This window comes from Mustela nivalis (genome assembly GCF_964662115.1).
Source record: "Mustela nivalis genome assembly, chromosome: 1".
Taxonomy (NCBI): domain Eukaryota; kingdom Metazoa; phylum Chordata; class Mammalia; order Carnivora; family Mustelidae; genus Mustela; species Mustela nivalis.
In genome coordinates, this window is record NC_139020.1 from 146380357 (window position 1) to 146405840 (window position 25484).

A 25484-nucleotide genomic window follows, 5' to 3' on the forward strand; every position below is an offset into this window, starting at 1 on the left:
TCTCTCTCTTTTTTTAAAGATTGATTTATTTGTGACAGAGAGCGAGAGCAGGAGGGATAGAAAGAGGGAGAGAGAATCTCAAGCAGATTCTGTGCTGAGCATAGAGCCCAACACAAGGCTTGAATTTATGACCCTGAGATCATGACCTGAGCTAAAACCGAGAGTCAGACACTTAACTGAGTGCACCACCCAGGTGCCCCTCTTGTCTGTTTACTCTTCTTTCCCTTTTGCTTTCTCACTCTTTTGCTGAGATAGAATTCACATATCAAGATTCACTTTTTTTGTTTGGTTTGATTGAGTTTATTTATTTATTTACTTGAGCCATTTTAAGTTCACAGCAAAATTCAGAGGAAGGTATAGAGATTTCTCCTATGCCTCCTGTCCCCATACAGCTAAGCCTCCCCTATTATCACCCCCCACCTCTATTAGAGTAGTATGTTTGTTAGAACTGATAAATCTATATTGGCATGGTGTAATCACCCACAGTTCATAGTTTATAGTTTAATCTTGGTTTATACATTCCATGGGCTTGGACAAATGCATTATGACCTGTATTGTCCTTATTGTATGGAATATTTTCATTGCCCTAAAAATCTGTGCTCTGCCTATTCATCCCTCTGACAATCACTGAAATTTTACTTTCTCCATTGTTTCACTTTTTCCAGAATGCCCTACTGGTAATCCTACAATAATGGGATCCTACAATATGTATCCTCAGGATTGGCTTCTTTCACTTAGTAATAGGCATTTAAGGTTCCTCCATCTCTTTTCATAGCTTGACAGCTCATTTCTTTTTAGTGCCAGATATCTCCTTGTCTACATGTACCAGTTTGTTCACATACTGAAGGACCCCCTGGTTGTTTCCAAGTTTAGCATTTATGAATAAAACTGCTGTAAACACCATGTGGACATATGCTTTCAACTCCTTTGGGTAAGGCCCAAGGAGTAGGATTGCTGGATTGTTTAGTAGGAGTATGTTTAATTTTGTAAGAAACTTTCAAACTGTCCTCCAAAGTGGCTATACTATGTTGCGTTCCCTTCAACAATGAATGAGAGTTCCTGTTGCTCCATAGCCTTGCTAACATTTGGTGTTGTCAGTGTTTTGGAATTTGGCCATACTTAATTGTGTTTAGTAGTATATTGTTTTAATTTGCATTTCCCTGGTGACATATGATGTGGAGTGTTTTCTCATATGTGTATTTGCCATCTGTTTGTCTTTTTTGCTGGGGTATCTGTTAAGATCTTTGGCTCGTTTTTTCATTTGGTTGTTTTCTTACTGAGTTTTAGAGGTTTTTGTATATTGTGAAAGACAGTCTTATATCAGGTATGCCTTTGGTAAATATCTTCTTCCACTCAGTAGCTTGTCTTTTCATTTTCCTTATGTTATCTTTCACAGAATAGAAATCTTTCTTTCTTTTTTTTAAGAGAGAGTATAAGCAGGGGGGAGTGTCAGGGAGAGGGAGAAGCAGGTTCCCCTCTGAGCAGGGAGCATGATGCAGGGCTCCAGGACCCTGGGATCATGACCTGAGCTGAAGGCAGTCATTTAACCAACTGAGTCATCCAGGTGCCCATAGAAGTTTTTATTTAGATAACGTTCAGGTTATTTATTTCTTTTATGGACTGTACCTTTGGTGGTTGTATCTAAAAAGTCCTTGCCACACCTGAGGTTATGTAGGTTTTTTCCTCCTATGTTACCTTCAAGCAGTTTTATACTTTGACATCTTACTCTTAGGTCTTTGATCTATTTTGTATTTTTATAAAGTGAGTAAGATCTGTTTCCAGATTCTTCATTTTTTTTTTGCATGTATATTAGCATAATTTGTTGAAAAGACCATCTTTGCTCCATTGTATTGCCTTAGCTTCTTTGTCAAAGATCCTTTAAGTGTGTTAATGTGAGTCTATTTCTTAGTCCTTTGTTCTGTTTCATTGATCCTTTTGTTCTTTGTTAATACCACACTGTCTTGATGACTGTAACTTTGTAGTGAACCTTGATGAAGTCTAGTGTTGTGAGGCATCTGAATGCTTGTACATATGTATTCACTGTAGCCTCCTTGCTGTGCTTGGAAAAGAAGTTGGTTGAAGTTTCCCACTACTCTAGGGTATACTTCCAATTCTTTGTTACATGGTGTGTAGTAATACCCTTTGTAGTTTATACTGCTTTTAGTTACAAGGAATCTTTTTCTTATTTAGTGATGTTAGCCTAAAATTCTTTTTTTGAGGTTTATATTGAAAACCCTGTTCTACTTTCTTTGACCTCATGCAGTGATATAGTCACTCCTTTCCTACTAAGGTGTTTAGTTACCTTATATTTGATGTCGATGTTCTGTTTATTCAGGGCCTACTTGATGCAAGGGACTCTCTTGATGTTGGCATTAGTGAGCAGTACCAAGGCCTTGTCTTCGTTGACTTTATTTATTTATTTGACAAACAGAGGTCACAAGTAGGCAGAGAGGCAGGCAGAGAGAGAGGACGAAGCAGGATCCTTGCTGAGCAAAGAGCCCGATGTGGGGCTCGATCCCACGACCCTGGGATCATGACCTGAGTTGAAGGCAGAGGCTTTAACCAACTGAGCCACCCAGGTGCCCCAAAATGATCACTTTTAAAGAATAATCTTGTTAAGACCATCTTTTCAACACATGGTTTTGGGGAAAACTGGAAAGACACATGTAAAACAATGAAACTGGACTACTTTCTTACACCAAATACAAGTAACCTCAAAATGGAATAAGGGCTTACATGTGGGACCTGAAACCCTCAAAATCCTAGAAGTGAGCATAGGCAGTGATGACTCTAACATAGCCATAGCAACATTTTTCTAGATGTCTCCTGAGGCGAGGGAAATAAAAGGAAAAATAAACTCTTGGGATTACATCAAAATAAAAGCTTCTGCACAGCGAAGGAAACAAAACTAAAAGGCATCTTATGGAATGGGAGAAGATATTTGCAAATGATCTATTGATAAAACTTATATAACTCAAGACATAGAAAACAAATAATCTAATAAAAAAATGGGCAGAAGACCTAGACATTTCTCCAAAGAAGACCTTGACGTGACAGCAGACACATGAAGAGATGTTCAGCATCACTGACGATCAGGGAAATGCAAATCAAAACTAGTGACCTATCCCCTCACACTTGTCAGAATGGCTAAAATCAACAAGAGACAAGTGCCGATGAGGATGTGGAGAAAAAGGAATCCTCTTACACTGTTGGTGGGAACGCAAACTGGTGTAGCCACTGTGGAAAATAGTGTGGAGGTTCCTCAAAAAATTAAAAATAGAACTACCATATGATCCAGTAATTACTACTGAGTATTTACCAAAGAATACAAAAACCCGAACTCAAAGGGATACATGCACCCTTATGTATTTTGTAGCATTATTTACAGTAGTCAAACTGTAGAAGCAGCCCAAGTATATATCCATAGGTGAATGGATAAAGAAGATACAATGCGATATCATTCAACCATAAAGAATGGAATCTTGCCATTTACGACAATATGGATGGAGCTGGAGAGTATGATGTAAGCAAAATAAGTCAGCCAGAGAAAGACAAAAACCATATGATTTCACTCATATATGGAATTAAAGGGGAAAAAAAAACAAACCAGAAACCAGACTGTTAACTATAGAGAACAAACTGATGGTTACCAGAGAGGAGGTGGATTGGGGGGGATGGGTGAAACCGGTGACGGGGGTGAAGGAGCAGACTGGCCCAATCACTATATTGTACACCTGAAACTTCTGTAACACTGCTTGAAGTACACTGGAATTAAAATTTAAGTAACAGTGTAATGTTTTTTATTTAGAGGCAGGATGCTCGTCATACAAATGCTTAGGACTTCTTTAATTTGTAAATGTTATGAGATTTGAAATCTGTAAGAATGATGTCTGTGTGTTAGAGTTCTGATAACATGAATACTTTCCTGTGGTCCTTCTTGGAGTCTGATTTGTTTCCCTCCATGGGTCCTGTGTAGTTAAGAACCCGAAAAGTTAAGAGACTTTCTGGCTGATATACACACTGATTAGCCCAGAGAGCATGCAAGCATCAATATGAATACAATGCTTAAAAAAAAAAAAATACAGTTCTCATCAACTCACATGTCCAACTATTTTCTCCAATTAAAAAAATCTTCTGACTAAACTTTTGCAAATCATCTGAAAATGGTATGTAATAATTTATTGACCTTATTTTCTGTTGAATAATGATACAGAAACACCTCACTAAAACTAGTAGTTTTTGGAACAATATTTGTAAGATCAAAGATTGTAAAAAATTTCTATGAAAGTGGATATATAAATATTTATTTAACTGTTCTGTTATTTTTTATCACTTACGAATAAAACCCTTGGTCTGCTAATAAGTGGGACCTAACCTTTAGCCAAATACTGCTGTACCCAGAAGTAAAAGGGTTCATTACATTTTTTCTCCTCTGGTTAAGGTCCTTCATAAAGTTTATCTGGCATTCTACCTCAAAAGCCCAACTTGTTCAACTTGAGTCGCTATTAGACTCAATCCCCTGCAGAGGGCATTGCTGCTCTTGTCCCTTCGTGTACACGAGGGCCATATATGTGGGGGAGTGAATGCTCATCCTAGCACGCCTCATTCTACTGCTTAGAATCGTGTAATGTAACTAACTAGGGCTAGTTACTTGGGTCTCTAACTCTCTTCTTCAGTGTTTATTTTTCTCCATTAACAGACGGGCCAAGGTTGCTCGGGCGATTGGTTTACTGGCCTCGCACACAACTGAGCTCCAGGAAAATACACCGGTTACTGAGGTAATTCTCTTTTATTACTGGAATGTTACAAATGACAAAAAAAGGTTGTTCTTGACTTTGTAATTTAGAACATGCAGCTTTCATTGACCTTCACTTAAGTTTTCTTTGTGGAATTGTGGCAATTATAAAATATCCTCAGTAGACCCTTAGGCATAAATACAGCTGCACATTTACAACCTATTCTGTTATTAAAGGTGATAACAGTGCAGCTAAAAGGCTTGTGGGCTCTATTCATCATTATTTCAGGAATTTTTGGATAACCCTTATTTCATTCCTAGTTTTCTTTTCTTTCTTTCTTTTTTTTTTTTTTTAAAAGATTTTATTTATTTATTTGACAGAGAGAGATTACAAGTAGGCAGAGAGGCAGGCAGAGAGAAGGAGGAAGCAGGCTCCCTTCTGAGCAGAGAGCCCGATGCGGGACTCAATCCCAGGACCCTGAGATCATGACCTGAGCCGAAGGCAGCGGCTTAACCCACTGAGCCACCCAGGCGCCCTCATTCCTAGTTTTCTTATAGTCCACTCAACATTTTATTATACTTAATTTATTTCCTAGTTGAAGCACAGCTCATAATTCCAATTAAAATCCTTTCAACCCTGGGTTTCAGGTTTTTTTCCTCACCAGTTGTCAGTTATTTCGGACAACAATCCAAGTATTTAATGGCCATGCATGCTTGAAAGAGATTTTGAAATATTTTGAAAATACTGCTATTGGGAAGTGTTTAGTAAATCTAAATCCCATCAAGTAAATGCTACAATTGTACTGCCTTTCTGAGTATCCTTTACCCCTTGGACTAGGGGAATGTCAAGAGTCGAAATAGGCAAAAAGAACCAAGGCTTGTAAAGGCAAGGGCAAGAACTTCTGAAGGAAGGAGAATGTGGGAAGAAGGAAGTGGGAAGAAGAGATGGGGTTTTTGTAGAACCAGGACCTGATGGTGTGGTAGTTGGGGCTTGAGGAGGACTTGTGTAGCCAAGTATTGTCCAGTAGAACTTTCTGTAGTGATGGAAAATGTTCTGTAACTTTGCTTTCCCAGCCAGTTGCTGAGATGGCATCCCAGTTATCCCTGGTCTGAGTGGCCATGCACAGACAGTTAATTTAAGGTCCCTGCATTTCCTTTGCTCTTAATTCCATCCCTACTTTCTGCAAACTGCAAACTGTGAGATCCCTGTGTCACTAAGACTAACCTTTTTCTTGTTTTTATGGGGCCAAAAAGAATGAATTCTGACCTTAGCAATCCCTGATGGTACCCAACTTGGCTATCAGAGATGTATAAGCTTGACTTTTCTAAGACCAAGCAGATAGGGCACTATCACTAAGCAGAGAGGCTTTTAGCTCAAAAGTTGGGGGGCTTCTTCTGACAACTCAGAGGAAGGGTTTCCAGTGAAACAGAGTGGTACTCTAGGAGATGAAAGAGAAGTTAAAATTCTACGATAAGTCCTGACATTCTAGAGGGCATTCCTAAATAATCAGAACAGGCAGTCAGTACTCAGGAGCAGTGTGCCATGAAGAGTGAGACCCTGAAGATGTAAAATAGGACCGTTGAATTAAAATGTTCAATAGGTGCCAAAATGAGTGGGGTGAATACTTTAGGAAGCTGAGTTAGTGGATTTGAAAATCATCTGCATGAATTCTTTTAGGATTCAGAATGAAAAGAGAAGAGTTAAAAATTATTAACTACAAAATCTGTTCTGCTGTCTGGTATGACAGACACTAGCCCAAAATGATGTTTGAGCTTTTGAAAAGCAGATAGTCTGAATTGAGATGAGCTTCAAGTAGAGCTCACATACCAGATTTTGAAGACTCAGTATGTGAGTGTGGGGGGGAAGCATCTCACCTGTAAATTTTTTATAGATTACATTTTCAAATGATAATATTTTGGATATATTTGTATCCAAATATATACATTATTACAATTAATTTGTAATAATTATTACATTATTACAATTAATTTCCTTTCTTTTTATTTTTTGATGTGGCTCCTGGAAATATTAAAATTACCTTTGTGGTTTGAATTGTATTTCTGTTGGACTGTACTTGTCTAAGATAAACATAATGGGATTTCAAGGCTAGATCAAAGCAAACATTCATGAAAGAAATAATAGAAGAAAATTTCACTCTGAGCTGAAGAAAGACTCAATCTTTAGATAAAAGGTTTCACCAAATGTCAGGCAAGATATTGAAAAAGTGTACACATTTAGACCTATACTGGTGAAATTTGTAATTACCAAGAGAAAAAGAAAACCAAAACTCAGGTTATAAACAAAAGCAAATTAGACTTGCATATAACTTACTTGTAACCCTACAAGCTAAAGATATGGAAAACAATAGAAATAGAACAAAACTTCAGGGATTGTGTGACCATAAATTTCTCTGTGCAGCTGCCCTGTTGCCTGCTTGTGAGGACAAAAGGAAGACTTTTTCAGAAATTCAGAGACTCAGTCTTAATTTCACCAACATTTCTAAAAACTTGAACTTGAGCAGGCTACTTTACTGGCTCCCTATAATCAAATTTTCAGGTAAAAAGCAAATATAAACAATGAATCATTAATATTTAAATCCAAATGATAGCTGTTAATGTGACATGTAACCTAGAAAGAATGAATTCTTCATAAAGAATAAATATGCTCTGAAAATATTAATGGTAGCATGGAAGTAAATTCTACTTTGTTTTAGAAGATCTGGAAGGGAGAGAAGGGAATAGGAAAGGGCAAGACAAATTGCTGTTCTTTTACTAATTGAACATTTTTTGAGTATCTCTTACGGGCATGGCAATGTATTACATGCAGGAAGACCATTACTTGAGGCAGGTTCTTATTCTAGAAGAAATTCATAGATACGGTTTTATTGTATTGATACTCTCTTGTTCCTTGTTTTACAAATATTTGTCAGTGGCTGTGTATATACAAGGTGCAGTGTTGAGCAAGAGAGCTAAAAATCCCTGTTCTGATGGAGTCCATGTTCTAGTGTGAGGAAAGAGTGAGAATGAGCAGATATGTAGCATTGGGCGACGATAAATGCGATGAAAAAGATAAAAGTAGACTAGGGGTGTTTGGGAAGGATGAGGTGGTGGTGGCACCATTTTAGATGGGTTGGTCATCTAAACCCAAGATGGAGAGGAACATCCAAACAGAGACCTGAAGGGGTCGGTGTAGTGGGAGGACATTTCCCTCAGCTGGGGAAAGGGTGAACAGCAGGTGCACAAGATTGGCGGTGGAAAAGTGGTTGGCATATTTCGAGGAACAATGCAGAGGTGATGTAGCTGGAACTGAGCAAGAGGGAGATTCAGGAGAAGGACATAGAAGATGAAGTTACTGAGATAGCTAGGGACTTGGTCATCCCAAGCTTTGTTGTAAGCCCTGGTCAGAACTGGGACTTTATTCCAAATGAGATGGGAAGCCATTAGAGGAATTTGAGCAGGGGAGAGAGCCTTGATAGGGCTTATGTTCTAAGAGGATCACTGTGTTACAAGGACAGGGTTAAGGTAGAATCAGAACACTAAGAGCCAGTGATATGTAGTAGTTCAGGTGAGGGGTGGTGGTGACTTCAACTAGGTTTGTAGTGGTAGATGTGGTAAAAAAAAAAAAAAAAAGACTTTATTCTGGATATATGCTTTCTGGTTAGATCTCAAAGTGTTGACAGATTGGCTGATTGCTGTGATATTTGAAGGCAGACTTTAATAACCAGGTCTAGCCAATATAAATTCTAAAATTCACTATGAAGAGTATTGAGGCATCAGAGAAATGCAAATCAAAACCAAAAGGACATACCAAGGGAGTTGCCAGGTTGGCAAAGATGAAAAAGCCTAAATGTTAGTGAAAGCACTGAACAGAAGGAAGGCTTGTATGCTGCTGGTGGGAATGTGACTGGGCACAGGCTCTCTTGAAAATGGAGGACATCTTTACTCCATAAGCCAGCACCCCTTGTCTTGTAACCAAGTGACATGCTCAAGAATGTATATTACCAGCATTATTTGTAGCTATAAGCCCCAAGCATGAAATAACCCCTATATCTATCAACAGTAGAACAGACAAAGTGTGGCACCTTCACACGGTGCGATACTAATTAGCATTGTGAATAATGAACCCCAGCTTTGAGCAGCAAGTCTGAACGAATCTCCTCATCATGGACAGTGTCCTAGACATCAGTAGGACATTCCCTGGGGAAAGATTGATGTATAGATTCAGGAATATCCAGGGGCTGTGAAGGTTCTTGTTTAGAAGATTCTTGCCTCTTGATGCCGGATGTCATGAATGAGAGGCGGATGTAGGTAGATGTCATGGAAGGTGTGGCGGTGAGGGGTGCCTTGTGGCAGAATCTGGGAAGACAGGCTGGAGGACAAGACTGGAACTGAGAGGTGGTCTGCACCCCTGTGGTGTCCTTGTGCTTGGGGCTTCCTGTGGCGGTGACTGCAGACAGTACGTTGTGCTGTTGTAGGAAAGCCCCTGCACTAACTGGGGACCTGTAAGTCACCCGGAGTGATGTACTCGACTCACTCCTGGCTCCATGCTGGTGGTCTGTCCCCCTGGTGATTGCTATTGTCACTGAGGGTGTTTGGTGGGGGCAGTTCTGGAAGCATCTTTGTCTCTGTGCACCCAGGTTGTTCTTAGCCCGTGCTTCCCTCCCTTTATCGACTGGGTACCTCGTGTTCTCAAGATACTAGCCTACTCTTGTTGCTGTTCCTTATTAAACATTGCATCCTCGATGCCGCCTGTGTTGACCCTCGGAGAGGGATGGGTGTTAATTCCTGAGGTTCTGGTGTCCTTCATTCATGTACTGTTCTTTTCTGGGTGTTTGCTGATGTTTTATTAATTTGAAATGAAACTTGGGAGAAATTATACTTACTTTAAAAATGCAGTAATGTGTCATGAGTTATTTGGGAAACTTCTGAATTATGCATATTGTAAACTAAGTTCCTTTGGATAGTGAGAAGTTCCCAGAGTAACCTGAAATTGTGCCAGGTGCTCCTGATGATGCCATCTTCTATTCTGTTATTTCTCACACTTTTTCATTCTTAATTCCTGCTATTGACTGTTGTAACAAAGCAGCCACTAGAGGGCACTCAAACACTGGAAACAAAGTTTGACAAGTGGATTGTATCTTCAACTTGGAAGAAGCTGGCTTAATAGGTATACAGCCCAGTGTTACATCTTTTCCCTGGTTTTTGGATTTTTTACTGCATGGCCGTGATTTTATTCCATTACCGATTATTGCCATTTGAGATTAATGAACACCTTGGCAGCCTATCCAGAAAAATAGTCCTTTCAGGGGATTTGAGAACCACATGGGAGTGCATTGGTGAATCTTAGCTTCAGAACTCTGGAGACCCAAGTTTCTGTAATACTCATAGTTGTGGGTGTTCATAGATATTTCTCAGTAAATCATGAATAAAATCTCAAGTGTGAGATATATCCTGATTTCGGCCGTAGGTTTACTGCTGGTGGACCCTTTTCCCATTGTGACTGAAGATTTTATAGACACTTTAAAGGCTTAGAACCTCATCTTCTAATTTATCTTTGTATCCCACAGTGCCTGGCCAGCAGAGCAACGAGTATTTTAGGCCCTGAGTCAATGTTGAAAGGTTTAATAAATGATTAAAAGAATGGTAGGGAAATATGGCAGTATAATTTGTTATGGAGAGAAGAGATGATGGAAAGCTATTTTGCTGTCCTGGTGGTATAATTTAAGTCTCTTTCATCTAATTCTATCACCAGTGGCCACAGAAAAGAGCTAGTTATATTCTCCTAGATGTATTTAGAAGCATTTATTTCATTCTCTATTTTTTGTACTGAAAGAGATAGCCAGCTTCTTAAGCCTATCTTCCTAGATAATACACTCACCCGCCCCCCGTAATTATAATGATTCTTATGTGTAATAATTTTAAAGAAATATTCTTGATGTTCTGCTGCATAGATTGTCTTATGTACTCCTTATGACTATAAGGAGAACAGTAGCTAAGGACTGAAAAACTGAACTTGCGTCTAATCAAGGCTATGCATCAAAAACTACAGTTCACAGGAAATGCAGGTGATTAAGGACCATGCAAAATGACATCAAGAGGGTGGGATAAAATTTCCGACATTCCAGCTTTGGCTAAAACAAATGATGATTTGTTTTTAAAAGATGGCACTAAAACACCATAGGGAAATGTTTGAAATTAAAAGACTTAGAGCCTACATTATCTAAATGCAATGCAAGACCCCATTTCAACGCTGGTTCAATGAAAATTTACAAAATGGGACCATCAAGAAAATGGCCCACAACCACCAGAAACCTCATTGCTGGATAAACTGACCCTGTGCATAAAGAAACTTAATGAGACCAGATTTGGAGCATGTTCCAGACTTACTTTTTAATTAAACCCTCTAAGTTTGACTCAGATGGAGGAGACTGCACTTCTCTATATCAGGACAGATTTTAAATTAGATAAGGACAGTGATACCTTTAATCACATTGTCAAGGAAATTACAGAAGCTGTTCTAGTTCAATGAAAACTCTGTAGGTAAATGGAATGTCTCCATAATCCCATTATATAAGATAAATAAGTTTCACTTACTAGATAGATAACTATTCAGGGGACCATTGAAAGGAAACCAATCATTTATTAACAATACAATACACAGACTGCTAAGCCAAATTCAAAGGAATGTTTTTGTTCTGACCCACATTTAAACCACAGCCATTCAAGATGGGCTGAGTTTTGGATTGAATAATTCTTTACATTTCTGTGACTGATAATGATATATAATTATATATTCAATTTTTGTTACATATTTAGGGTTTAGGGAAGTAGGGATTACTTTGTGCTTGCTTCTTGATTTATTAGTAATAATGTTTTTTATTTAATTGAAGAGGTACAAATATACAGAAATGTGTGCAAAACATACATATCCTGCTCAATGACTTGTCACAAAGTAAAAACCCAAAGTCCAACTGGGTCAAGAAATAGAACATTACCAGCGCAACAGAATACCCCTTATACCTTCTTGTGATTACTCATCTCTCCCTTTGCTCTACAGGTGACTACTACTGTAATACGTAATAATATGATCATTGTGCCTGTTTTGAATTGTATTTAAGGCATGCCATATGACCTGTATTCTTTGGCTTATTTTGTTCCATGTTATGTTTGGGGAACCCTTGTTGTTTTAGGTACCTGTAGTTCATTTTCATTAAATGGATATATCACACCACTGGCGATGGACATTGGGTATTTTTTCATATTTGACTGTTATAAGTAATTCTTGGATGTACATTTTGATATACTTAAGTCAGCTTTCTTTTGGGTCAACCTAGGATTTAGAATTCCTAGACAAAGTGTTTGGATATGTTCAACTTTAGAGGATAATCTAAATGATTTTCTAAAGTTATGGAAAACGAAAATCCTTATACCAATGAAGGAATTTTCGGTATTCTGTATTCTCATAAATACTTGGTTTTGCTATAAGATCTTGTTCAAGATCTACCAAGTTCTCCTTTATTTTGAACATGAATGAGTGTTGAATTTCGTTATAGGACATCTATAAAGGTGATGGCAAAGTTTTACTCTGTATCTCTATTAACAGGTATAGTTGGCATTCCTAAAATTAAATCAACCTTGTGTTTTTAGAAGAAACTCCACTTGGCTTGTGATATATTACATTTTAATAATCTGTTGGCTTTTTTTGTGCTAATGTTTCTTAGAGATTTGTCCCCATTTTTCTTTTAGAACATCAGTTTCTTAAAGAATGCAAGTCACTTTTTTTTTTTTTTTTGGTATTTTATTTATTTGTTAGCGAGCGAACGCCTAAGCAGGGGGAGAGGGAGAAGCAGGCTCTCCACTGAGCAGGGAGCCCAGACATGGGACTTGATCTGAGGATCTTGGGATCTCAACCTGAGCCAAAGGCAGTTCTTTAACCGACTGAGCCTCCAGATACTCCCCAAGCCACTTGCCTTGTAGAATGTTCCACATTTTGGATTTGTCTTTTTTTTTTTTTTTCCCTCTTGGTTTTCTAGTCTCTAAAATTCTTATAAACTGTAATTTAGGTCAAGAGGCTTAATCTGATTAGATTCAGATTAAACTTTGTTTTCAGGTAAGAACTTATAGGTGATGTTGGTGTTTCATATTTCATCATAGCGGGAAGCCTATAGTGTCAAATTTCCCCTGTTAGTTTTACTTACTTTGATCCCTTGTTAAAAGAGGTGATGCCAGATATCTGCATTGTTGAGGTATGTTTCTTCTTGGCAGTGTCACTTTAACTGTCATGTTAAATATACAATAAGGACATTTGTATGGATTATCAATTTTGTTTTCATCTTTTTCTAAATTGAAATGGGCAGTTTTGGTTTATGACCTCTTGATGTACTAGCTGTCATTGATTGCTATTATTTTTTTCTCTTTTCATTCTCAACAGAATCACTAAGTTCATTATGCTATGCAACATTGTTATTGTTTTTTGAAATTAATTTTCAAGCTTTATTTTGCTTTTTATGTCCTTTTTTTTGATAGGATAAACACATTTTGTGATTTAGTTGTGCAAGAGTGAGAACTCCTAAGAGTTCTTGACTGAAGAAAATGGACATTGTGTTATTTAGGCTCCTGCTGAATTGGGTTTAGAATTAAATTTTATGTTAAGCAGTGGATATATGGTGATTGGAAGCATTATTTAACTTACAGATTTCTCGGAACATTGTGTGCTTTGGGAACTCTAGACATAGGATGTGTTGAACTGCATTTAGAGACAGAGCTCCTGTATATCGTGGAGGTCCTGGTACAGAGTGTTCAGCTACATAATTGCACCACTTCTGCCCACCCCAGGGTAGGGGGGTGGTGCGGGCATGAGTACTGCAGCGCCTCATTGCTAGCATGGCTGCCCACGCGGTATTCTGCCGTGGTCCTTATGTGCCACAGTCTTTTTTTTTTTTTTTTTAAAGATTTATTTATTTGAGAGAGAGGGAGAGAGAGAGAGAGACAGACAGACAGACAGAAGGGGAGAGGTGGGGGAGAGGGAGACAGGGAGAGAGAGAGAGACAAGGGGAGACAAAGAGACAAGGGGAGAGAGAGAGAGACAGAGACACAGACACACACACAGATACACAGACACACACACACACACACAGGGAGAGAGAGAGAATGAATAAGAAACTTCCTGCTGAGCAGGGAGCCAGATGCGGGGCTGGATCCCAGGACCCTGAGAAGATGAGCTGAAGCGAAGGCAGATGCTTAACCCACTGAGCCTTCCAGGCACTGAACTTACAACTTTCTTGAAGAATCGATGATACTTATACTTTCTGGTTGTATTTTTAGGTGTGTTTTATGTACATATATGAAACTGTTTCTCCATGTTACATTTATTCTGATTTTTTCTTCATCATAATCTGAAAATACTTCAGTAGCAAAAAAAAAAAAATTAGAAATGCAGGATAAAATGAAGAGACTTTAAAATACTTAGCTGAATGTCGAAGGAAATAAGGGAAATTGTCAGAAGTCAGAAATAGGGAGAACTAAGGGCGCCTGGGTGGCTCAGTGGATTAAAGCCTCTGCCTTTGGCTCAGGTCATGATCCCAGGGTTCTGGGATCGAGCCCCACTTGGGCTCCCTGCTCAGTAGTGAGCCTGCTTCCCCCTCTCACACTCTGCCTGCCTCTCTGCTTACTTGTGATCTCTGTCTGTCAAATAAATAAATAAAATCTTTAAAAAAATAAAGAAATAGGGAGAACTAAAATCTGAAATGGAAGACGTTAAGGCTGTTCAGGGCAAGTGGGCTGGTGGTTCTTGCTTTTAGAGTTTTGAGATTTGATACAATTTAAGAATAGAAGATGAAGCTTGAGGTTTTCCTGAAGCAGTTAGTTGGAAAGAAGACCATTGAAAGGCTACTTCTTCTAGTAAAAGGGGCATTTGGAACTGGAGAAATTAAAAAAAAAACAAAATAAAAAAGAGCAACTCACCTGTCTACATAGGGAGATAGCAAGGAAGATTATCAATTTTTTTTTTTAATCTTTAACTCTGAAAAGGGAAAAAGTATCTTCCATATAAACTTGTCACTGCATGGGGGGGCAAAGGAAGAGGGAGAAAATATTTTTTTTTCTTTCTTTTTTTGGTTAGGATTTAAAAAATGAGTTACTAGAATGAGTTACAGGTGCACGTGGAACATACCTCAGACAGCAATGACCCTCCCTCCTCCTCAGTTCTCAACCCACAGAACCCCTTCCTTCTACAGAATCAAATATCCTTCTTTCAGAGGAATCCTTGCATGTGTGTGTGTGTTTGTTTTTAACTTCAAGTTACAGCATTTTAATCACACAGTTCAGCACTTTGTTTTCAATTGGTGAGCGAGAGCATCTGAAGTGAGCTCCACACTCAGTGCAGAGCCTGATGTGGGGCTCGATCACAGGACCCTGAGATCTGAGCTGAATAAGAGTTGGATGCATAACTCATTGAGCCACCCAGGTGCCCTTATATCCAGTTTTTTAAGTTTCCTCATGTTTGTGGTATAAATTTATACTTCTTCCAAACTGAAAAATTAAAAATCAGACATGGGGTAAAGTTCTGGTTCTGGTAATGGTCAAGAAGCTATAGTGGGCTAACCATTTTGCCTATAACAATAACAAATCTGGACAGAATATAAGAGCAAAAGTACATAAAAGCTAAAGAGGATATACTATTTTTTTAAATTAACATATGTTTTTGTTTCAGACATACAGCTCTGTGATTCATCAGTCTTATAGAACACCCAGTGCTCATTACAACACCTGTGCTCCCCAATGTTTATTACCCGCTTACCCTGTCCCCCCACCCCTCTCCCCTCCAGCACCCTCAGTTCGTTTCCTAAGATTAAGAATCTCTTATGGTTTGTCTCCCTCTGGTTTTACCTTGTTTCATTTTTTCCTCTTCCCCTACAGTCCTCTGTGTTATTTCTTAAATTCCACACATCAGTGAGATAATATGATAATTGTGTTTCTCTGATTGACTCATATTGCTTGGCATAATACCATAGTTCCATCCATGTCATTGCCAGTGGCAAGATTTTATTTCTTGATAGCTGTGTAATACTCCAGTGTGTGTGTGTGTGTGTGTGTGTGTATACATACACACACGCCACATCTTTATCCATTCATCTGTTGTTGGACATCTGGGCTCTTTTCATAGTTTGGCTGCTGTGGACATTGCTCCTATAAACACTGGGGTGCAGGTGCCCCTTCAGATCACTACATTTGTATCTTTGGGGTAAATACCCAATAGTGTAATTGCTAGGTCATAGGGTAGCTCTATTTTCCATTTTTTAGGAACCTCTGTATTGTTTTCTTGAGTGGCTGTACCAGCTTGCATTCCTACCAACAGTGTTGGAGGGCTCTCCTTTCTCTGCATCCTTGCCAACATGTCATTTCCTGACTTGTTAATTTTAGCCATTTTGATTGGTGTGAAGTGGTAGCTCACTGTGGTTTTGATTTGTATTTCCCTGATGCCGAGTGATGTGGAACACTTTTTTGTGTGTTTTTTGGCCATTTGGATGTCTTCTTTGGAGAAATGTCGGTTCATGTCTTCTGCCCATTTCTTGATTGGGTTATTTGTTCTTTGGGTGTTGAGTTGGTAAGTTCTTTATAGATTTTGGATAATAGCCCTTTATCTGATATGTCATTTGCACATATCTCCTCCCGTTTTGTTAGTTGCCTTTTGGTTTTGTTGACTGTTTCCTTTGCTGTTTAAAGGCTTTTTATCTTGATGAAGTTGCAATAGTTCATTTTTGCCTTTGTTTTGACTTTGGAGGTTTCTCTAGCAAGAAGTTGCTCTGCAGCTTGAGGTGGAAGAGGTTGCTGCCTGTGTTTTTCCTCTAGGATTTTTATGGATTCCTGTCTCACATTGAGGTCTTTCATGCATTTTAAGTTTATTTTTGTGTATGGTGTAAGGAAATGGTCCACATGACTGAGGACACACTATTCACAGAAGGGAGGCAGACTTTAAGAGATGTACTTTTAATTGGGTTATCCCCTGCTGGAACCATGAATTCATGCAAGGGAACAGAGTTCAGGTAGAATACAGCACTCTTGCTGGGCCAAGGAACTGTGTTTGGAACTTGGCACCGTTAGACAGGAGTGTTTAAGAAAAGGAGTGGGGGAAGTCTTTCAAGAGCAAAGCTATGAAATATGCACACCAGTTCCTCTTGTAGTCCTTAACTAACTTGGAAGCTCTGTGTGTGCTGAGTGATACTGCATAGAAACCGGCAGAGAGTGGCAGCTGGGAGGTTGAAGAGTTCAGCAGAAATTTCAGCAGTTGCCCAGTGCTGGGGAGATCAAGGGTTTGGGGGTCAAGTCCCACCAACTTAAGAGGGGCTTGATAAATACTATGGACTTTTCATTGAAATTCTAGGAGGGCTACACTTTAGATCTCAGAACTGTGCCCTAGGACTAAAGGAAAACCAAGTCTTCATAGGGTAGAGGTGATTGGCCATTATTTTAACTGATTGACAACAAAACTCTATGTTCTTTGTAGGAAAGTAAGATTATCCACAGTGTTAAGAGGAGAATCTCTTTGTTACCCTTAGAGATTTCTTAGATTTAATGCCAAGAGCATGATCCATAAACAAAAGAAATCAGTAAATTGGACTTCATCAAAATGAGACTTTTGCTCTGGCAAAGCCCCTGTTAAGATGATGAAAAGGCAAACTACACATGGGAGAAAATATTTGCAAACTACATATCTGACAAAGGACTCATATTTATAATAGCAAAGAACTCTCAAAACTCAAGAGTGAACAAATGAACCCCCCCCCCCAAAAAGAAAATAGGCAAAAGACATGAGGGACATTATACCAAAGAGGATATATGGTAAATAAGTACATTTGCTAAATATATTTAGCAATATTTTTCATTAGAGAAAAGCAAACTAAGATTGCATCTACATGTGTATTAAAACAATTAACATAATCATGACAATACCAAGTGTGGGCAAAGATGCTGAGAATTGGATCTGTTTATATTGCTGGTGGAAATGTAAAATGGTACATCAACTCTAGAAGACATTTTGGCAGTTTTGTAAAAAATGAAATCTACATTTACCATATGAATTAGCTGTTTTTCTCCTGGGCTCTCTTTCAAAGAAATGAAATCCTGCATTCATAAAAAAGTATATATTTGACTATTCATACCAGTTTCGTCATAGCCCAAACCTGAAAATACTAAAATATCCTTTAATTTTTGAGTCATTATATACAGACCTTTGTGTGTCTTTACCATGGAATAGTACTTCACAGTAAAGAGGAACTATTTATAATTGGGTGGATATCAAGGGTGTTATGCTTTGTGAAAGGTCAGGTTATATATTATTGTTGAAATGACAAAATTATAGAGCTGGAAAACAGACAGTGGTTGCTAGGGGTTAGGGATACTGAGAGAAGAGTGAGAGTTTAACTGTAAAGGCATAGCAAGGTTTTGATGATGGATTAATTCTGTATTATGACTGCATTCAATTCATAGGATTATGAATTTGATATAATGAAGTAGAACTCTACGTACATATTGTACTAATGCCAAATTTCTGGTTTTTGATGATGTACTTTAACTGTGTAGGATATCAGACACTCTGGAAAACTGGAGGAAGAGAATATGGGATCTCTCTGTACTACTTTCTGTGGCTCCCTGTGAGTTTATTATTAAGAAAAAGTATTTTATATTTCCAACATCTTTACCTCTCTAGTTTTGTGGGGTTTTTTTTGTTTGTTTGTTTTTTAAGAGGTGGTGGTAAGGGCAGAGGGAGAGAATTTTTTTTTTGATGTATTTTATTTTTTTCAATTAAAAAAATTAATATATAATGTATTAGCTGCAGAGGTACAGGTCTGTGAATTGCCAGGTTTACACACTTCACAGCACTCACCATAGTGCATACCCTCCCAAATGTCCATAACCCAACCACCCTCTCCCTGCCCCCTGACCCCCCCAGCAACCCTCAGTTTGTTTTGTTTATGGTTTGTCTCCCTCCCAATCCCATCTCGTTTCATTTTTTCCTTTCCTACCCCCCAAATCTCCCACCTTGTCTCTTAGCTTCCTCATATCAGGGAAATCATATGATAATTATATTTCTCTGACTGACTTACTTTGCTCAGCATAATACCCTCTAGTTCCATCCATGTCATTGCAAATGGCAAGATTTCATTTCTTTTGATTGCTGCATACAATTCCACTGTATATATATATACCACATCTTCTTTATCCATTCATCTGTTGATGGACATCTAGGTTCTTTCCATAGTTTGGCTGTTGTAGACATTGCTGCTATAAACATTTGGGTGCACGTGCCCCTTCGGATCACTACATTTGTGTCTTTAGGGTAAATACCCAGTAGTGCGATTGCTGGTTGTAGGGTAGCTGTATTTTCAACTTTTTGAGGAACCTCCATGCTGTTTTCTGGAGTGGTTGCACCAGCTTGCGTTCCTACCAACAGTGTAGGAGGGTTCTTTCTCCACATCCTCGCCAGCATCTGTCATTTCCTGACTTGTTAATTTTTGCTGTTCTAACTGGTGTGAGGTGGTATCTCAACTGTGGTTTTGATTTGTATTTCCCTGAATGATGTGGAGAACTTTTTCGTGTGTCTGTTGGCCATTTGGATGTCTTCTTTGGAGAAATGTCTGTTCATGTCTTCTGCCCATTTCTTGATTGGATTATTTGTTCTTTGGGTGTTGAGTTTGATAAGTTCTTTATAGATTTTGGATACTAGCCCTTTATCTGATATGTCGTTTGCAAATATCTGGGGAGAGAGAATCTTAAGCAGTCTCCATACTCAACTGTGGAGCCTGACAAAGGCTTTGGTCTCATCACCTGAAATCATGACCTGAACCAAAATCAAGAGTTGTAGTCTTAACTGAGTGAGCCATCCAGGTGCCCCACTCTAGCGTATCTTTTATTTTTATTTACATTTTGTTTTAGATTTGTATCTAGACCTATTTCCTGTTAGCCTGAAAGATTTACTTTCTTGCTAATTTTGGCCATTCTAAGTGGTGTAAGGTGGTATCTCAATGTGGTTTTAATTTGAATCTCCCTGATGGCTAGTGATGATGAACATTTTTTCATGTGTCTGATAGCCATTTGTATGTCTTCATTGGAGAAGTGTCTGTTCATATCTTCTGCCCATTTTTTGATATGAGTGTCTGTTTTGTGTGTGTTGAGTTTGAGGAGTTCTTTATAGATCCAAAATTAGCAAGATAGGAAACAACATGTGTTGGAGGGGATGTGGAGAAAGGGGAACCCTCTTCCACTGTTGGTGGGAATGCAAGTTGGTGCAGCCTCTTTGGAGAACAGTGTGGAGATTCCTCAAGAAATTAAAAATAGAGCTTCCCTATGACCCTGCAATTGCACTACTGGGTATTTACCCCAAAGATACAGATGTGTGAAAGGGAGGGCCATCTGTACCCCAATGTTTATAGCCGCAATGGCCATGGTCGCCAAACTGTGGAAAGAACCAAGATGCCCTTCAACGGACGAATGGATAAGGAAGATGAGGTCCATATACACTATGGAGTATTATGCCTCCATCAGAAAGGATGAATACCCAACTCTCGTAGCAACATGGACGGGACTGGAAGAGATTATGCTGAGTGAAATAAGTCAAGCAGAGAGAGTCAATTATCATATGGTTTCACTTATTTGTGGAGCATAACAAATAGCATGGAGGACAAGGGGAGTTAGAGAGGAGAAGGTAGTTGAGGGAAATTGGAAGGGGAAGTGAACCATGATAGACTATGGACTCTGAAAAACAATCTGAGGGTTTTGAAGGGGTGGGGGGTGGGAGGTTGGGGGAACCAGGTGGTGGGTATTAGAGAAGGCATGGATTCCATGGAGCACTGGGTGTGGTGCAAAAACAATGAATACTGTTACACTGAAAATTAAAAAAAATAAAAAAAAAAGATTTACTTTAACATTTTTTGTTAAATTGTCTGGAGATGAATTTGCCTATTTTCCCTTTATTTCTTCATTATTTTTGAATCTTTTCATAGATACAGAATTCTGATAGAGTTCTTTTTTCTTTCAAGCTTTAGAAATATTGTTCTAGCATCTTATGGCATTGGTGTTTTCTGATAAGAAGTCAACATTTGTTCCTGTGATTGTTTCCCCAGAATGAACTATATAGCATTTCTCTAACTGCTTTCAAGGTATTCTCTTTGGTTTTTATTTTCAGCAGTTTGAGTATAATGGACCTAGTGTCTCTTTGTATATCTTGGTCCAGGTTCAACAAGATTCTTGGCAGTGTGAGCTGATTCTGTCATGATATTTGAAAAAATTTCAACAATTACCATATTCTGTCTTTTATGTGTCTTATATACATATTGTTTGTGTTGTGCTGTATATGAAATAGTATATTGTTGTGCTGTATATGAAATAGTATATTGTTGATTTAAGGTGAATTGTGATAATTTATAGGTATTCTTCTAATCTGCAGAATATCTAGTAAAAATTAAACAGCTATAGCTAAATAGCCAATAGAAGAGATTAAATAGAATACTAAATGCTCAATTCAAAAGAAGTCAGGAAAGAAGGAAGAAAGATCCAGTGAGAAACAGAGAAAGCAAATAGCAAGCTGATAGGCTTAAACTTCACCGCATTAGTAATTACCTTCGATGTTAGTGGCTTAAATATTCTATTCAAAAGGGAAGAGATTATCATCCTGGATCAAGGAGGGAAACCTAGCTATGTACAGTTTATATGCCACCTACTTTAAATAAAAGACAAGCTAAAAAAATGGGAAAAATATACCATAGATACACTACTAATAAGAAAGTTTATGTGGATATATTAATAACAAAGTAGACATTAAGGGAGTATTGCCAAAGATGAAGATGAGTATTTTAAAATGAGAGTTTCAGTTCACGGTACCTGGGTGGCTCAGTTGATTGAGCATCTGACTCTTGGTTTTGGCTCAGGTTGTGATTTCAGGATCATGGAATTGAGCCCTGGCTTGGACTCTGTGCTCAGCATGGAGTCTCAGATTCTTTCCCTCTCCCTCTGCTCCTGCTCCTGCTCCTTCCCCTGGTCTTGTAAATCTCAAAAAAAAAAAAAAAGTTTCAACTCATTAGGAAGTATTAACAATCCTTAATTTGTATGTATCAACTAATAGCAGTTTTTTTTTCTTAGTGTCTGTGTTTTTGTTTTTTTTTTTTTAATTTTTTATTTTTTATAAACATATATTTTTATCCCCAGGAGTATAGGTCTATGAATCACCAGGTTTACACACTTCACAGCACTCACCAAAGCACATACCCTCCCCAATGTCCATAATCCCACCCCCTTCTCCCAACCTCCCTCCCCCAAACGTAGTGATCCAAAGGGGTTCGTGCACCCGAATGTTAATAGCAGTTTAAAATAGATGAAGAATCATTTACTAGAACCAAAAGTAAAAGTAGACAAATTCATTATATATATTTTAAAAAAGATAAAGTCAGGATGTGAAAGACTTGGATGATACAATTGAAACTGAACTAGTTGACATTCACAGAACACTAACTCCAGCAACTGTAAAACACATAAATTTTCAGTGCACACTGATTATCCACTAAGACATTTTCAGCCATAAAACATATCTTAAGTAAGGATTAAAATAAATGGAATTAATAGCACTAATTAAAATTTAGAATAAATTTTGACTACAATAGAATTAAATTAGAAATAGATAACAAGAGGAAATCTGGGAAATCCCCCAATTGGAAATTGAAATACTTTTAAATAACTCATGAGGCAATGAAGAATGCTCAAGAGGATTTAAATATTTTAAACTAAATGATAATGAACACCTAATACATCAAGATTTTTGTGATGTGTTAAAGTGGGACTAAGAGGGAAATTCAAGATCCATTAAAAGGTACTAACTATAGGCCTAAATACTTGACAGTTTGAATGAAATGAACAAGTTGCCCAAATGACACAACTTTTTGGAATTGCCCAAAGAAGAACCATTTGGAGAGCACCACGTCTGTTAATCATTATTAACACCCCCCCCATCCCCGCAAAATAGCTCTGGGCTAGATAACTTATGGTGAATTAAATCCCCCTTATGTATGGGAGTATATATGTAGTAGTATATACATAAATATATATATTTATTTCCATTTATTTTCATTCAGCGTCAAGTTTACTTAGCTTTATGAGAAAGTGCAAGATAGGCAACATAGCATGAATTATAATAGCATGGTCGAGGTCTCATGATGTAGGTGTGACTAGTGATGATCCATGTCACTTTGCATTTGGGAAGCATGTGGCTGAAAGAGATGAAGCTGGATGGGCATAGAACAATTTATTTTGGGGAAATGATAATCTTCAAAGTTAGGGTTGTTTTCTTAGTACTGAACTTTGCTATCTGTTTTCCTGTTATCCATCCATTACCAACTCTCACTCTTTAATGATCTGTCTGTATAGCTAAATATCTGTGTCTGAGAGTGCTTTATGTATTGTGGATATAAGTTCTTTATCAGATGTGTAGTTTGCAGTATTTTTTTCTAGTCTCTGGTTTGTCATTTTATTCTCTTTATAGTGTTAGCTAAAAGTTAATTTTGATTGTCTAATTTATCAGTTTTTCTCTTTTATGGATCATGCTTTTGATATCTTAAAAATCTTTGTCTATTCCAAGGTCACAAAACATTTTTCTTATGTTTCTTTGTAAAATTTTGTAGTTTTGGATTTTATATTTGGACCATAATTTATTTTGAGTTAATTTCATATAGTATATTAGATATGGATCCAGGCTTTTTGGGCCAAGTAATTGAGTAGGCACTGGAAACACAATAATGAACAAAAAAAGATGTCCCTGTCTTCATGGAGCTTTATAATGGACAAAGGATATTAAATAGAGAAAGAGGAAGTCATAAAGGCACCTGAAAAGGAACAGTGGTGAAGTAGAAAGAAACTCAGGAGAGTTGCGTTAGTAGAAGGGAAGAGATGACCATGTGCCAAAGAGAAAATGGTCATCTTTTTTATTGCATCTCAGATTTAGGTTAATTTGAAAATGGACATTTTTATTGGAATTGCCAAGATGAGGGTTATTAGTAACTCGTAAGAATAGTTTATATGCAGTGGAAGCCAGATGGGAATGATTATGTAGAAAACCAGAGGTAAGTGGTAAATATGTATCTAGATAACGAAGTTTGGGTACGAGTGTGGAGATTCACTCCAGAGGGAGGCATTGAAGATACAGGCTAATGAGGTCTAGCTGAAGGTATAAAATCCTTCAGATGAGAAGGAGGGAATGACTGAAGAGGATGATTGTCCTTAGGTCAGAGAAGGGATGCTTTATCTCCTAAAATAGGAAGAGAGGATTAGTAAAGGTAGATGGAGCAGGGAGGGGTAAGACTTGGTGGTGGGGGGATGCAAGATCTTGCATCTGGCTTCTGACAATGCAGTAAGTACATCAGGTCAGCATCAGAAAGAGGGGAATGAGTGCCCATGAGATTTGAAGTAGAAGAGAAGCTCAGAAGCTGTCTTCTCCCTGAAAGAAAATAGGGTTCCTTAGAAACCAAGCTTGTGATAAAGAATTTAAGGTGAAAGAAACCAATCTGCCTCATTGTATGACGTTCTCTAGAAGAGAGTACATCAATGGAGTGGTTGAGTCCTCCCCATTGGAGGGAGAGAGTGGCCACTTCCAAACCTTTCACATGAGGCCCTGTGGTTTTGAGTCTTACACCCCAGGACCCAGTCCGGGTAGGAAAGCAAGTAAACGAGGAAATGGTGCACTCACTGACATGGATGGTATTGGTGAGTTTAAAAAGTATTGTGGAAGGGCTTTTGAAAGGATCTTAAAAAGATGAGAGTGGAGATTGAAGAGTGTTTGAATTTGAGAAGTATTGGAGGTGTTGTCAGGGTCCAGGAGGTGACTGGGGGTGAGCAGGCTAATGAACTGAGCAATGAGCCCAAGGACACTGTGTGGTCAGGATGCTGGGTGTGTGTTCCAAATGGATGTCCACTTTGCTGAAGGTGCAGGTGGTGCAGAAGGTGCAGGAGTGCAGGTGGGAAAGAAGGTGAGGAGGAAGGAGCCAATGTCCTCAGTGGGGAAGAGGAGTGAGCAGGGGATCAGTAGTCAAGGGCACCCAGGAGGCTGGTGTAATAATATGAGACTCTATCGTGGGTCCTTTGGCATGACAGAAGGTTTGGGCATGTCAGAAGGAAGTGAGAAGGACACCAGCCTCATCTCACCTCCAAAGACACTTTGAGGGGGCACTGGAGTGGCATAGTTGGTTAGGCATCTGCCTTTGGCTCAGGTCATGATTCCAGGATTCTGGGATCAAGTCCGCATCTGGGTCTCCACGCAGCAGGGAGTTTGCTTCTCCTTCTCCCTCTGTGTGTGCATGTGCGCTCTCTCAAATAAGTAAAATCTTTAAACAAACAAAAGCCCCCCTAAACCCACACATTTTGAGTTAGGTTTAGTATCACCTTTGCTGCATGACAGGGCAACAGGAAGCATAGAGAGAGATAAATTTTTGATTAGAATCTCAAGAGACAGCGATTTCGCTGTTCTTGGGATAGGGGCATTTAAATTTGGCCCATCATCAGGACTCTGTTAATAACAGTGTTGTGTGTCTGCCAGTGTATGTGTCACAGTTCAAGACAAAGGAATTGCTCAAATGTGGCCAGTGGAAAGAACTTCTTAAAAAAAAAACAAAAAACAAAACCAACAAAAAATTAGTTTAGCTAGGTTTCTGGTAATACTTTTCTTTCTAAAATCTGCATTTGAGCAAGTTCTTGTTGATGGCAATTTGTA

At 38.4% G+C, this 25484-nt stretch overlaps 1 protein-coding gene across 9 annotated transcripts in view; it reads left to right on the top strand.

Annotated features, from left to right (window-relative positions):
• ULK4 (unc-51 like kinase 4) overlaps window positions 1-25484 on the top strand; it is a 636882-nt gene that overhangs the window by 41525 nt on the left and 569873 nt on the right. For all 9 annotated transcript variants that reach the window (XR_014310110.1, XR_014310111.1, XR_014310112.1 and 6 more), the window contains one exon: window positions 4700-4778. Coding sequence is in view for 4 of the 9 variants with exons in the window: in XM_082724762.1 (XP_082580888.1) it covers window positions 4700-4778 (79 nt within the window). In the remaining 5 variants the exon portion in view is untranslated. The remainder of the gene's footprint in view (window positions 1-4699; window positions 4779-25484) is intronic.